The sequence below is a fragment of the Callorhinus ursinus genome, unplaced genomic scaffold (genome assembly GCF_003265705.2).
Source record: "Callorhinus ursinus isolate GAN/ISIS: 27379988/994484 unplaced genomic scaffold, GSC_fseal_2.0 scaffold34, whole genome shotgun sequence".
NCBI lineage: Eukaryota > Metazoa > Chordata > Mammalia > Carnivora > Otariidae > Callorhinus > Callorhinus ursinus.
In genome coordinates this window covers 1,628,703-1,642,211 of record NW_027397096.1, presented here as the reverse complement: position 1 = coordinate 1,642,211, position 13,509 = coordinate 1,628,703, and the positions used below count along the sequence as shown (strand labels likewise).

General features: G+C 52.5%; 1 protein-coding gene across 1 annotated transcript in view; it reads left to right on the top strand.

Moving 5' to 3' along the window:
- RPH3AL (rabphilin 3A like (without C2 domains)) overlaps window positions 1-3,087 on the top strand; it is a 139,454-nt gene extending 136,367 nt beyond the window's left edge. Inside the window, 3 exon segments of the mRNA XM_073879324.1 lie at window positions 204-316; window positions 318-347; window positions 1,886-3,087. Coding sequence (XP_073735425.1) covers window positions 204-316; window positions 318-347; window positions 1,886-2,113 — 371 coding nt within the window. The 3' untranslated portion in view covers window positions 2,114-3,087.
- Window positions 3,088-13,509: the final 10,422 nt, after the last annotated feature.

Below are 13,509 nucleotides of genomic sequence, written 5' to 3'. Positions count from 1 at the left end.
ACCACGCTCAGCATGGAGCCCAACACGAGGCTCGAACTCACCGTGAGATTGAGACCTGAGCTGAGATCGAGAGTCAGACCCTCAACCAACTGAGCCACCCAGATGCCCCCCAAATGAGAAGATTTTAGATCAGCTCCTTATCAGGCTGAGACCGTCTCTGTCTCAGTTCAAGGTCCAAAGAGCCCACACATGGTCTCTTGCAGGTGGCAGGGAGTCCCCCAAGATGGGCCCCACCCGCCAGCCCAGCCACCTCGTGGGGAGCCAGAACAGCCTGGCCAGTGAGACCGGGACCGGCTCTGCAGACCCACAGCCGGGCACCCCACCCTGGCCAGACCCAAAGAGCCCCGGTGAGCACCAAGCTGCCTTTCTAACCCACCTACTTCTCCCTCTTCTGTTTGCCCATGGTCCTCCTCCCTCACTCAATCCGCCCACACTGGAGAGTGCTAGGTGATGTTTACAATTCTGTTTATTGAGTGCTATGCCGGGCGCTGGGGGATCTGACGTGAGCCAGACCCCACCCCTGTCTGCAGTGAATAGAGAGGGGGACCCCAGATACTCATGACAACCATCCCATCCATTCCTAGTAATCATAATGATGGTTCTTACCAACCTCAGCTTTGTGAAACGTGTCATCTTTCAGAGCATTTCCCCATCTCCAGTAGCCTTAGTAACTCCTGTTTCAAGAGTACCTACTGTGCTCCAGGCCACCCAGTCCTCACCGAGCCCAATCGTGTGCTCAGCCCGAGCAGGTAGGAGACAATCCGTGGCCTTCAGAAAGGTCGCCTACCTACCACCACCTACCATGTGGCTGAAGAAGCCGCATCAGCTCACCCAGAACAGCCCAGACCTGAATCAGCAGGAGAATTCAGGACCACTGGAGCTGGCTACATGGAGCCTCGCCCGCCCTCGAACTTCTAAGGGCCACTTGCGTTCTATTGGAGCAGTAGATGGGAGGCTTCTCATCCCCTTTTGATGGGTGTGGAAACCAAGGGCAAGAACTCAAGCTCCACCCTGCTGTGCCCACTGCCCCTACCTGGCCAACTTTGGAGCATCATGCAATGGGGGCAGGCAGGGTGAAGGACCTCAGTCCGGCCCCCAGTCTCCTTCAAGAAAGAAGCCCCAGCTGGACTTGGCAACTCTGGGCCAGGGCCCCGGGGGCATGCGGCGCATGTGTGGATCAGCACAGCAGCTGACCCGCACCCCCCACCGGTAGGCTGTATGTGCTGGCAGCACCCCCCCCACGGGGAAGCCTTGTGGGAGCTCTCACCCACTCCCTGTCTTCCCTATTCCCCTTTCTCCCGCCTCGATGGTGCCAAGAAGCTGCAGGGCAGAGCATTTGAGAGGCCATGGGTGGGCAGGTCTCTGGGAGAGGGAGGCCCTGTCTGTGGAGTGGATCCTCTCCCCTCCTTCTGGCCTCCTGAAATCTCCCGCAGAGGACAGTTTGGAATCAACCACATTTTAATCTCAGCCCTGCCACCCACAGACATGTGAACTTGGGCAAACCATCAGATTCAACCATATAAAATTGCTTTTATAGATCAGAAATAGTCAGATATTGGCATCAATATGACTCAACCTAATATTTGATCTCTCTGCACCCAGTTCCATTATTGCTAAAGTGGGGACCACACTGTGTTCCTTGTGGGTTGGGGGGAGTGTGAAGTGCAACATTCTTGGGGAGTGCCTACCCTAAGTAGGTCTTCAGCAAATATCCGGTAACGGGACAGGCCATGTGGCCCAGTGCATAGAAGGGGTCCCAGGGCTTCTGAAACAAGCCGAGGGAAGTTTTCTATTCCCACACCATTCCCAAAGTTCAGGCTGTCGCTGGGGAGGGACCCTGCCTCTGCTCACCCTATAGTGGTCTTTTTTTTCCTATCCCCTAAAGGCAAAAGGCACACCTGGGCAATTCCCCGCTGCTGACATGGCCTCCGAAGGCCCCGTCTGCCTGCCCTGGCAGAGACATGTTTGGTACATGGAGCAGACTTTCCAGTGGAAGAGTTCGAGAGAGAAAGAAAACTGGGAGAGTCTGGTGAGCAAGCAGTCTGGAGCCCTCAGCTGGCCAGCCCTATTGGACATGACCTCTGACTCAACAAACCAGTGTTTGGGGGGCTGAGTCTCCTTCCCCCACTCAGTGCCTTTCTGCCCCTTCTCTCCTGGGAGCCCTGCCCCCACCCCCCCACCACAGCCATTCCACTCAGCCACGACCTTTATTTATTGTCCTTCCCCCGCACCCTCCCTCAGTCTACCTCCATGTTCATTTTAAGTTTGCTCTTGTCTTGGGTTGGGCCACAAAGGCCTGCAGACCACCTTATGGGGCCCTCCCATATGCACTGCAGTTTTGGAGGGCACTGGGCTGGGCTTTCTCCATATTTGGATTAATGGAAGAAGAACCCAACCCTGAACATTGCCCTTCAAAGCTGAGCTTGGCCCCTAGAGATGAGCAGTGGGTCCTAGAATGTGTGGGGTGAGTGGCTCACCCGTCGTTCCCTCTGCCGAGGGCTCTGGAAGCAGGAGCAGCGTCCTCCCCTTGTTTGAGACTGGCTCAGGAGCTGTTGGCAAAACCTGGCCCTTGCTTGGGTTTCTTGGAACCCCTGTGACGGCCTCCCCAGGTTCAGCTCAGCCTCTCCCCAGCTTGTGGAGCTGCGAAGGGCTCTGGTGGATACCGTGAATTCACTCATTGAAGAGCAGCGTTCAGCTGCGTCCCCAGCTGGGGTGCAAGGCTCCCCTAAACCTTTAATTCACTTCTCTTCAGTAGGTTCGGTTTGGCATGAAAAATAATTCAGAGTGTGAGCAGATGCTTCTGGAAAACCCTTCCCTGAAGACAGAGATAGAGAGAGAGAGAGAGAGAGAGAGAGAGAGAGTGTGTGTGTGTGTGTGTGTGTGTGTGTATTGGTGTCCACATCTGCCCATCCTGCCCCTCGCACCTGGTCCTTGAAGGGCCTTCTCTCTGGGCTCTCAGGCCCCCACCATTAGGTTTTTTGCCCTTGCCACTGGCAGATGGTAAAAAGACTGACTGTTTCCCTGTGACAAGTTATGCTTCAGAATTATAACAATAAAGATTAGAATTTGCATTGAGCCAGTGTGTTGATCCAAAGACCACAGTCACTTGTGTTTCTGAGATGCATCGATTAGAGAAATGGACGGAAAAGAATGTAGTCTGCTGATCACGGGAACACTCCCTAAGCCATGGTGAAAGGAATGAGCTCGATCTCTGTGTGATAGAACTCACAAGCCTCATGTTAAACGGAAAAACAAGGCCATTTATGCTTAGAAAAAAATTTAAGTATACATGCAAATAATCAAAATGAATTGTACGAACTTCTATGCACAGGTGTGAAAATGCTTGTAAAATGGACAGGCACTTGTGGTTCCGTTCCATACAGTGGACTGGAGACGTTTGTATTTCCTCTGCCCCCCCCCCCAAGCCCCACCAGGATGACCTAAAGGAATGAAATGGCATAAGTTACAAAGCCATAGAGGAGAGGGATGGCAGTGGAGAGGAGAGAGGTCTGGAAACTTTGGGAGATGGAAGAATACACCTCGTTCAATGTCAGCTTCCCCAGCTCCCCAAAATGTCTCCAAGGGAGAAAGGCAGCCATGAACAAGCCCATTTGCTTTGCAGAATCCACCAAATTCTCAGAACTTGGAGGGGCCAGGTGCCCCTAAGATGGAGGTTAGGATGGGTATGAAAATAGTATTGGTGGGAAGAAGTTAGATCCCCAGGTCCCTCCTCACAGCCCACACGGCCCTTTCCTGACCCTGGTAGACCCTAGTAGACCCAGGTTTACTGCTGGCCAAGGGTGAACTAGAACGATTTGGTACTGAGGCCCCCAAGCCCAACCAAAGGCTGGAGTGAGGCAGCGGTTAATGGAGAGACCCTCTGCCCCCTCCCCGGCTAACAGCTGGCTTATTCTCCATCCACCTGCCCCCGAGGCAAGATGTTATTCAGCCTGTCACTGGGGAACTGACTGAAGAGAAAAGACTGAGAGATCCTAAGGTTGGCAATTCCCGCTGCTCTGCCCAGTCCCCCCCCCCCGCCGTGAGGCCCCCTGTCCACAAACCCTACCCGCGTGGACAATTTCTAGTAGCCTGGCTGTGTGGTACTCAGCTGGAACAGCCAAAGGCGCCAACAGTTGACCGAAACCAACAAACCAAAAATAGAGATTCCAAGACACAGGAGAAAAGGGGTCAGGGAACAACCCTCCGAAGATATTCACCCATGAAACAGGAAAAGAATGTTAGTTAGTTATAGAGAGAGAAAGAGAAAGCAAGCAAGTGGGGGGAGGGGCAGAGGGGAGAGGGAAAATCTTTTTTTTTTTTAAATAAAGATTTATTTATATATTTGAGAGAGAGAGAGAGATGGAGCAGGAGGGCCAGTGCAGGGAGAGGGAGGGAGAATCCTCAAGCAGACTCCGTGCTGAACACAGAAGCCAATGCAGGGGGCTCAATCTCATGACCCTGAGATCATGACCTGAACTGAAATCAAGAGTGTTATTTTTAAAAAAAGAAGTGTTAAAATCAAATTAAAAAGGAAGTGTCAAGTCTCTTGAAAATTAAAAATATAATAGCAGAATTTAAAAATGCATTAGAGGGGCGCCTGGGTGGCTCAGTCCATTGGGCGTCTGCCTTCAGCTCAGGTCATGATCCCAGGGTCCTGGGGTCGAGCCCCACGTCAGGCTCCCTGCTCTGCAGGGAAGCCTGCTTCTCCCTCTGCCCCTCCCCCTGCTTGTGCTTTCTTTCTATCTCTGTCAAATAAATAAATAAAATCTTTAAAAAATAAATTTGAAAACTAAATAAAAATGCCTTAGAAGGAATGGAAGGTGAGAGAAGAATCTCCCAGGAAGTAAAACACAAAAAGAGATGTAAGCGTATGAGGAAAAAGTCAAGAAAGTTGGACGACCCAAAGGTAAGACCCATGCAGAAGGTCCAGCTCCCAACTGATAGGCATTTCAAACCAAGAAATAAAATAAAGGGGAGAAAATTGTTGAAGAAATTATCTCCATCACCTGAGGTCTTGCTGAAACAGGCTCTCGCTCGTGGGGCCTGGGCCAGGGGCTGCGAGCGTACGTGTAACCAGCTACTGGCTGGAGGACCACACTCGGAGTAGCACCGGTGTGGGCCAGTGGTAGTCACCACTGGCCAGGCATCGGAATTACCTGGGGAGTTTGACAAGCACGTCACACCCGACATCCTCCCCTCAGACACCCTGAGATTCTGGCTTCATCAATTTGGGGCTCAGCCTTGACATTAGGATTCTGCAAACCTCCACACATGACTCCCATGTGCTGGCAGAAGCAGGAAGCATTTTCATACAGAAGCTCCTCGGAGTGGGCTCCAGGAGAGGTATACGGTGTTGAGAGCAGTACCTTTTTATTAGCCAAAAATTGGAAACACCCTACGTAGCATCAACAGAAGAAGAGATACATAAGCGCTGATACAGTGTAGTCAAACAATGGAATGTGCTGGTGGAAATGAGTGGGTACTTCCGGCGTAGATGACTCTCATGAACAGCCACAAGCAAAGAAACGGCAGAAAAATACATGCTTTATGACACGGTCTATATCTAGATTTTTAAAACGGGGAGAAATGACATATATTAACATTTTATGCAGCAAAAGAAGAAATGCACAGGAAGGGCAAACAACAGATCTCAAGGCACATCTCGAGAAGAGAGGGCCAGTTAAGGAGGGGTTTCGTCGTGTTGGTGATGTTCCAATGTCACTGATGGATAGATGGTTTTGCAACATTTATATCGTAATATTTAATTATATATTATGTTCGCATTATTTTTATAGGTCTGAAGTCCTTCAAAATAAAACCATTTAAGGAACTATAGCAAGCCTTCTTATCATAAAGTTTCAGGATCCCAGGATTAAAAATCCTAAAGGGAAAAAAGAAAAAAAAGCAACAAGTCACATACCAAGGATCAGGGATGTTAAATGGCATTGAGATTCTCAAAGATTTTTTTTTAAAGATTTTATTTATTTGTCAGAGAGAGAGAGAGCACAAGCAGGGGGAGCATCAGGCAGAGGGAGAAGCAAGCTCCCCGTTGAGCAGGGAGCCCGATGCAGGACTCGATCCCAGGACCTGGGATCATGACCTGAGCCGAAGGCAGATGCTTAACCGACTGAGCCACCCAGGCGCCCCTCTCAAAGCAGATTTTGAAGTAATATTCTTCTGAATTCTTTTTTTTTTTTTCTTTCCTTCTGAATTCTGATAGGAAACGGTTTCTGGTCTTGATTTCTATCCAGCCAAATCTCAGTGATGGTCGAATGAAGATATTTTCAGACATGTGAGTTTTTTAAAAAATTGACCTCCTATATGTTCCTTCTCAGGCAGCTACTAAAGGGTGTGCTCCAACCAGACAAGGGAAAGAAACAGGAAAGAGGATAGCAGGAACTGGAAACTGGAGATCCAACACAGGAGAGGGGCAGAGAGAGTCCCCAGGACGATGGCAGTGGCTGTGTGGCTGGGCTAGAGGCCAAGGCCAGCCGGCCCAGACTGGAACATGAGCACAGAGAAGGTATATAAGGGTATACAAAGGGATGAGAAGCATATGTGTGTTGGGGAGAATATATATGGTATGATATTTTATATTGTGATATATATAATATGTAATACCGAAAAATCAAGAAATCGAATCAGTATGAAATTTCAGTAGGAAAGTGAATACCAGCAGAGCGGTTAGGGGTTCAGAGGGTTGCCAAGAGAAAGACGTGAGGAGGCGCAGGGGTTGCTGCCCTACGTCAAAAACTTTGGAGGACGGTTGCCCTTATTTCAACGATATACTCCATCACATTTCTAACACTGAGCTCTTTTTAAAGGAAAAAAACATATCAAACTCAGGATGAACCCACAGGGTAGGAGTGAGAATCCTGAGCCGTAACAGGTGAGGGAGAGGGAGTGAGGAGGACCTGCCGGGCGGAGGAAATACAACCCAGATCCCGGCCTGTAAGGGCTGTTGCCCCTGCTTCCCGGCTGTAGAGGGAATCCCCCTTAAACCTCTCAGACCCAGTGCAGCACAGGCCCCCAGACTCAGTGCCCACCAGACCCCGTCCCGGGGAGGGACCCGATCCTGCAGTCCTCAGGGTAAACGCCAAATGCCTTTCCCAGAGACATGTCACAGGGTCGATGAGGTTCTGAAGCAGTTTCCTCATGAGTTAATCCCGGAAGCCCTCAGCTTGGGGCAGGAGGTGGCCTATGGATGTCCCCCCAGGGGGTCCGGAAGCTGCCAGGGGTCAAGGGCTATTTGTGGGCTGGTCTGGGAACCGAGAAATCTTTTTCTTACAAAAATGCTTTCCAAGTCTCAAGCAGGCAAACTTACAAATTAACTTTTGGAGCTGAGCCTTTCATGGCAGGGGGTGAAGAATGTTGTGTCATCTGCAAAAATCAGGAAATACAGACGTGACCTGATTTGTCCCCAGTGTCCCCAATACTGGATAACCCAAGTAGTCCCTGAAAGAGATAGCAGGCGGAGAGCTCCTAAACTTTGGACACCTCATGTCAAGTCCGAGCTCCACCACGTAGCACCTGGAATTATGGGTACATTCCTGTGCCTCAGTTTCCTCAACTATAAAATGAGAGAGTACTTCCTTCACAGGACTGTTGTGGAAATTCGAAACCTGAAAGCACGTGTAAAACTCCTACCACTGCTATTAGTTATGACTCCCGTAGGATTCAGACGTGGTGCTTGCCTCAGAAGATGTTCAGATGACGTAAGAACATGAGGGCAGGGCACCTGGGTGACTCAGTTAAGCATCTGCCTTCAGCTCAGGTCATGATCCTGGGGTCCTGGGATCGAGTCCCGCATCAGGCTCCCTGCTCAGCGGGGAGTCTGCTTCTCCCTCTCCCCACCCCCAACTCGTGCGCACACGCGCGCTCGCGCTCTCTCTCTCGCAAATAAATAAATAAAATCTTTAGGAAAAAAAAAAAACACCATCATGGGCACTATCTGGTGAACCAATCACCTGCTATCAACTTTAGGGATCCTCACCCGCCTATGAGGCAGATCTTTCTACTGTTCCCATTTTAAAGAAGAGGAAACTGAGACCCAGAAGGGTCAAAAGAGCCCAGATTGGAATGCAGGGCCGTTGGATGCCAAAGACCATGTTCAGTGCAGGGTGGCAGTTTGCTGGTGAATCAGGATTCCGAGGGCCAGGGGGAGCCAAGCACTGGTAAAGGGCAGCTGGGCTGTCAGCCGCACAGATCCAAACTTCTAGATAAATGGGGTAAAGTCAGCCCCTTGTCCCACTGGGACATTTTCCCACTGCTAATGTAATAAATGAGAATAAGGCTCAGGCACAGCCCAGAGATTTTGGCCCCCACGTTGGACACTGTCTTGTGCCCATGGTCCCATGTGGCTGAGAACGCCAGGTGCTCTCATGAATCTTCCCTCATCGGACACCCAGGGTGGGTTCGGTGAAGGCTTTTCAGGCCACAATGTAGAGGCAGTTGCAGGGGTGGATTTGGCTTAGAGGGTCTCCAAGAGCTTCCATCAGTCGAGTAGCTTCTCAGGGACTTTGGCAAGAGGACCTGTCTCTGGACTGCCCTGCAGCTCCTCCAAGGGCTATGGGAGCTGCACCTGAACTTGGCCCCTGAACTCCAGGAGGGGAGCTACCATTCCTCAGCCCCCAGCACATCTCACCAGCCCTACAAATGTCTTGTCTTCCCATGCTACCTGCTTTTCTTTCTTCCTTTATTTTTTTAAGATTTTATTTATTTATTTGAGAGAGAGAGAGCGAGAGAACGTACACAGGTGAAGACAAGCAGGGGGGAGGAGCAGAGGCAGAGGGAGAAGCAGGCTCCTCACTGAACAGGGAGCCCGATGCAGGACTCGATCCCAGGACCCCAAGATCATGATCTGAGCCAAAGGCAGAGGCCTAACTGACTGAGCCACCCAGGCGCCCCGCCTCCTGCCTTTCTTTCCTCTCTTTCTTTTTCTTATCGTGGCAAAATACACATAAGTTTACCATTTTAGCGATTTTTACGTGTGCAGTTCAGTGACGTTAACTACCTTTACATAATCGTGCAGCCACCACCACCATTCACCTCCAGAACTTTTCCATCCTTCCAGATTGAACTCCACACCCATGAAGCAAACTCCCCATTCTCCCTCCCCCAGCTGCGGGTGGCCAGCGTTGTCCCCTCTGTCTTTACGAACACCACCATTCTAGGTACCTCATACACATGGAATCATACCGTACTTGTTCTTTCACTTCTGGCTTACTTTACTTGGTGTGATGTTTTCAAGGTCCGTCCACGGTGTAGCCTGGGTCAGAATTTCCTTCCATTTTATGGCCAAAGAATAAATCCCAGTTATACAATCACCCCATCGTATAGACACATCACATGGTTCATCCAATTATCTGTTGATGGACGTGATTTCCAGCTTGGGGCTATTGTGAATAATGCTGCTAGGAACACTGGTGTCCAAGTATCTGTCCACAACCCTGCCTTAATTCTTCGGGGCACACACCCAGACTCGGGATTGCTGGTGCACATGGTGGTCCCACGGGGCGGTCTTCAAGGAATCACCCGTCTGTTCTGCACAACAGCTAGACCATTTTCCATTCCCACCAGCGGTGCGTGGGGGCCTGCCTTTCCTTCTAAAGCACTAGGCTCGGCTCCGGCATCTCTTTGCCCCTGTGGCTCCTGGCACAGGGAACACGTGGTCACCCAGGGGCCCCAGCTCCTCTCGAACAGCTTGGCGCTGGCCTCATGGGTGCACACGTGACCCGTGAGCTCACACAGGGCCCCAAGCTCACTTTAATGCTCTGCTGTCACTGTCTTGAAATTTTTTTTAAGATTATTTATTTATTTATTTGACAGAGAGAGCGACCACAAGCCAGGGGAGCGGCAGGCAGAGGGAGAAGCAGGCTCCCCGCTGGGCAAGGAGCCCGATGCGGGGGCTCGATCCCAGGACTCTGGGATCATGACCTGAGCCGAAGGCAGACGCTTAACCGACTGAGCCACCCAGGCACCCCCTTGAAATTCTTAATAATTTTGAACAAGGGCCCATATTCTCATTCTGCACTGGGCCTTGCGAATTATGTGGCTGGTCCTGGCTGGCCCGAATGTTCTTCCTGGGTGCACACTCTGTAAGTATGGTCAGATCCTCCGTCAAGGCCTGATGAAGAGAGTCCTTAAACTCTCCACCTGGGCTGGAGGGCAGAGCCCCTGACAGGGAACGTGGGACACAGCCTCTCATCCTGGCCCTGCGGCCGGGCCTCTGCCTTTGTCACTCGCCATCTGTGAGACAGGGAATGGAACTCAATAGAGAGTTTTCTGAGTGTGTCCCCCAGAGCTCCCTGGGGTGGGGGGCACAGGAAGTCCCAGGGGGCTGCCAACATAGGGGCTCCCCTTTGACCTGTTCTCTCTGCTTCGGTCACAGCAGGAAGGAGGCAGAGATGGCTAGAAACTGACCTGTCTCGATCATGCCCCACCCCAGGCTGCCCACCCAAGCACCCTGCCTCTCGGGAGGGAGAAGAAGCCTCCAGCATGAGGCTACCAGGCGGAGGGGCCAGCTATGGGAGAAGGTGCCCCAGCTCCCAGCCAGAAACCCTTGCAGGGGAGATAGACCCCACACACACCCACGCGTGCACACACCGCTGCACACAGACACAGAAAGATGCGACTGTTTACAAACTGCATGACCAGTTGGTTCAAATTGCTCATCCAAAGAGCCAGCAAAGGCTCTTCCACACAGGAGGGGAATGAGACCAAAGGAAAACCCCACACTGGCCTTGCCCAGACCGCAGACAGCCGGGGCTCCGACCTGCACACACCCAGCCCCGCCCCGGGCTGCCTGTGCAGAAGGCTGAGGAGAGCGGGGTCACCCCATCAGCACCGTGGAGCTGGGGAGGGGAGAGGGCAGGCAGGTGGGAGGGGAGAGGAGAGGTGGGTGGGAGCTGAAGGAGCCCCAGGAGACCCGGACTAGTCTTCAGCCAGACAGGCGAGCTCCCAGCAGACCCCAGGATGTCGGCAGCTTCCTCAATGCCAATTACTGGAGAAATAATTCAGCGTGCTTACCCCCTGCCTCTCAGCAGACACTCTTGGGGGACATTTTAAGTCTGACTGTACCTGCTGAACCGCTGACAAGTGAAGCCTCTCCCTCACTCCCTCCCCTCCTTCTGACTGCCATCTCTCCGCCTCTCTGTCCAGGCTCATTCACGGTTCAGGAGGGAGGGAACCGAAGGCTAAGAGTTGTCATTCTGGGGGCGCCTGGGTGGCTCAGTCGGTTAAGCGGCTGCCTTCGGCTCAGGTCATGATCCCAGGGTCCTGGGATCGAGCCCCATGTCCGGCTCCCTGCTCAGCAGAGAGCCTGCTTCTCCCTCTCCCTCTGCCTGCCACTCTGCCTACTTGTGCTCTCTATCTCTCTGTCAAATAAATAAATAAAATCTTTAAAAAAAAAAAAAAAGAGTTGTCATTCTGCCCCCCGAGCAGAGCCGGGACTCTGCTTCCAGATGGGGTGGGGCAGGGCTGGGTCCCCTAGAGTCCATCCACCCCACCCGCTCCTTCAAGGCAGAGGCCGTGTCTTCTTCATCCCTGGTTAGCTGTCAAGAGATACTGCCGGATTGCTAGATGGGTAGCCGGGCAGGTGCATGAGTGGGCAGACATGGGGGATGGAGGGAGGGAGGCAGAGAGGGATGGAACAGAGCCCAAACGTGGCCTTTCCCGATGCTTAGGGCTTTCCAAGTCTAAACGGATGACTCAGCACCAGTCCCTATGAAGCACAGCTGCTAATATCTGGGTGGTTGGCCCCGCAAGTCCTCCTGGGGAGAAACTGTCTTTGTTTAGGAAAAGACTTTTAAAGGCTGATCACAGATGATCACGAGAACACACTTCACCAGGAGACCAAGGCCACACAAAAGATATCAGGAGTGAACAGGTCTTCAGAGAAGGGAGAGAAGGGAGAGAGTGAAACCAGAGAGATGGGGATATCCCTGACCGCAGCCCCCACCCACCCCCACGTGGCCACGTGCCCCCCAGGGGCGGCCAAAGCACTAGCGTGCCATGTCCCATTGGATGCCCTTGGCACTGCAGCAACAGAAGCCACTCCTCACCCCCACGCTGACCGTCCCCAGGGTCACCTGCACGCCCAGATGCTTATGCAGATGGATTTGGGTGAAGCAGGGCCTGAATTTCACATCTGAATCTCTGTGGTTCAAAAGCTTGAATATGGAAACTTAAGTCCGCCCCCCAACAGAGAGTTAACTCAGCCAAAGCAAGATCTCAGAGCCCCAGTGAGCTGATGCTCAGAATTATGCAAGAACCTGGGCAAAGGCTCTGGCCCTCCCCAGGGCACTGGATCAGACTCTGAGGGCTCCTGTCCTGGACCTGAGGAGTGTGGAGACCACAGCCAACGTGACCGCCCATCCCAGTCTCCCCACAACTAAGGGGCTTCCCAGGATGCAGGATGCAAGTGCCCAAACCAGCAAAGTTCCCAGGCCAACTGGGAAGAGCCCATCTCCATAAACAGCTGACATCTGGGTCACACGTGCCACGGCTGGCGGCTAGACTACACTCTTCACACACTTCCCCTCCGTTAGTCCTCACGGCACTGGGAGGACGACATTATTCCTCCCACTCTGCCGATGAAAAAACTGAGGTTGGAGAGGGTAAGCAACGGACACAAGATAACACAGCCAGCAGGGGGCGGAGCGAGGGTGTGCACCGGAGGCCCCTGCTCTTAAGTGGTGTGCTCACGTCCATGGTCTCCTGAGGATACTCACCTTGTGGAAAACCGCAATCAGCATCCTCAGGCAGCCTCACTCCGCGCCCTGGTCCAGGGCCACGGTCTCATTTTCTGGAACCATCCCCATTCCTGCCAGTGGCTTTGCCTCCCTTGGGCCCCCTAGCTGTGGCTCCCAGAAGGCCTCCGCCACTCCCAGCCAGCAGGGCCCTGGGGAACTCCACCAGCACACACCTCTGCAGAGGAAAGAAGCCCTCCCTGCTTCCTGCCCTGGTTTGTATCCTCAGCCCCATCCCGGCTGTATCCCACGCCCTGTCCCCACACCTGACGGCAGCACCTCCTTCATCCGCTCTGAGAGGGGCAAGCGCCGTTTCCCGCCCAGCCCGGGGATTTCCAAACTGGGAATTCAAACAGCTCAGCACGGAATAGGCTCAAACAGTCAGCTAATGGAAATAACAAGATGATAAATTATTCCAGGGAAAGAGCGATTTTCCTTATACCCTGCTTGACTCAGAAAACACTGTGATCACAGTAGAAATTGGAGGTGTCAGAGCTGGTGTCTGGGGAAAGAGAAATGAAAGCATTCTCCTTTCTGCTGTCAGTACAGCCCCGGGGGTGAGAGAGAATGTGAGGTCAATCCCAGGCTGGGCCTGAGCAGGCGTGTCCTCCTTTGGAAGCTCCAAGCAGCCGAACCTGCCACCAGCTGGCTGATGAGGCTGGGGAGTCAAGGGCCGAGAGCCCTTGACCGGGCGAGGCTGTGTTCTCTTCTCAGCTCTGGCACAAGCTGGCTGTGTGATCGTAGGCAGATAACTTAACCT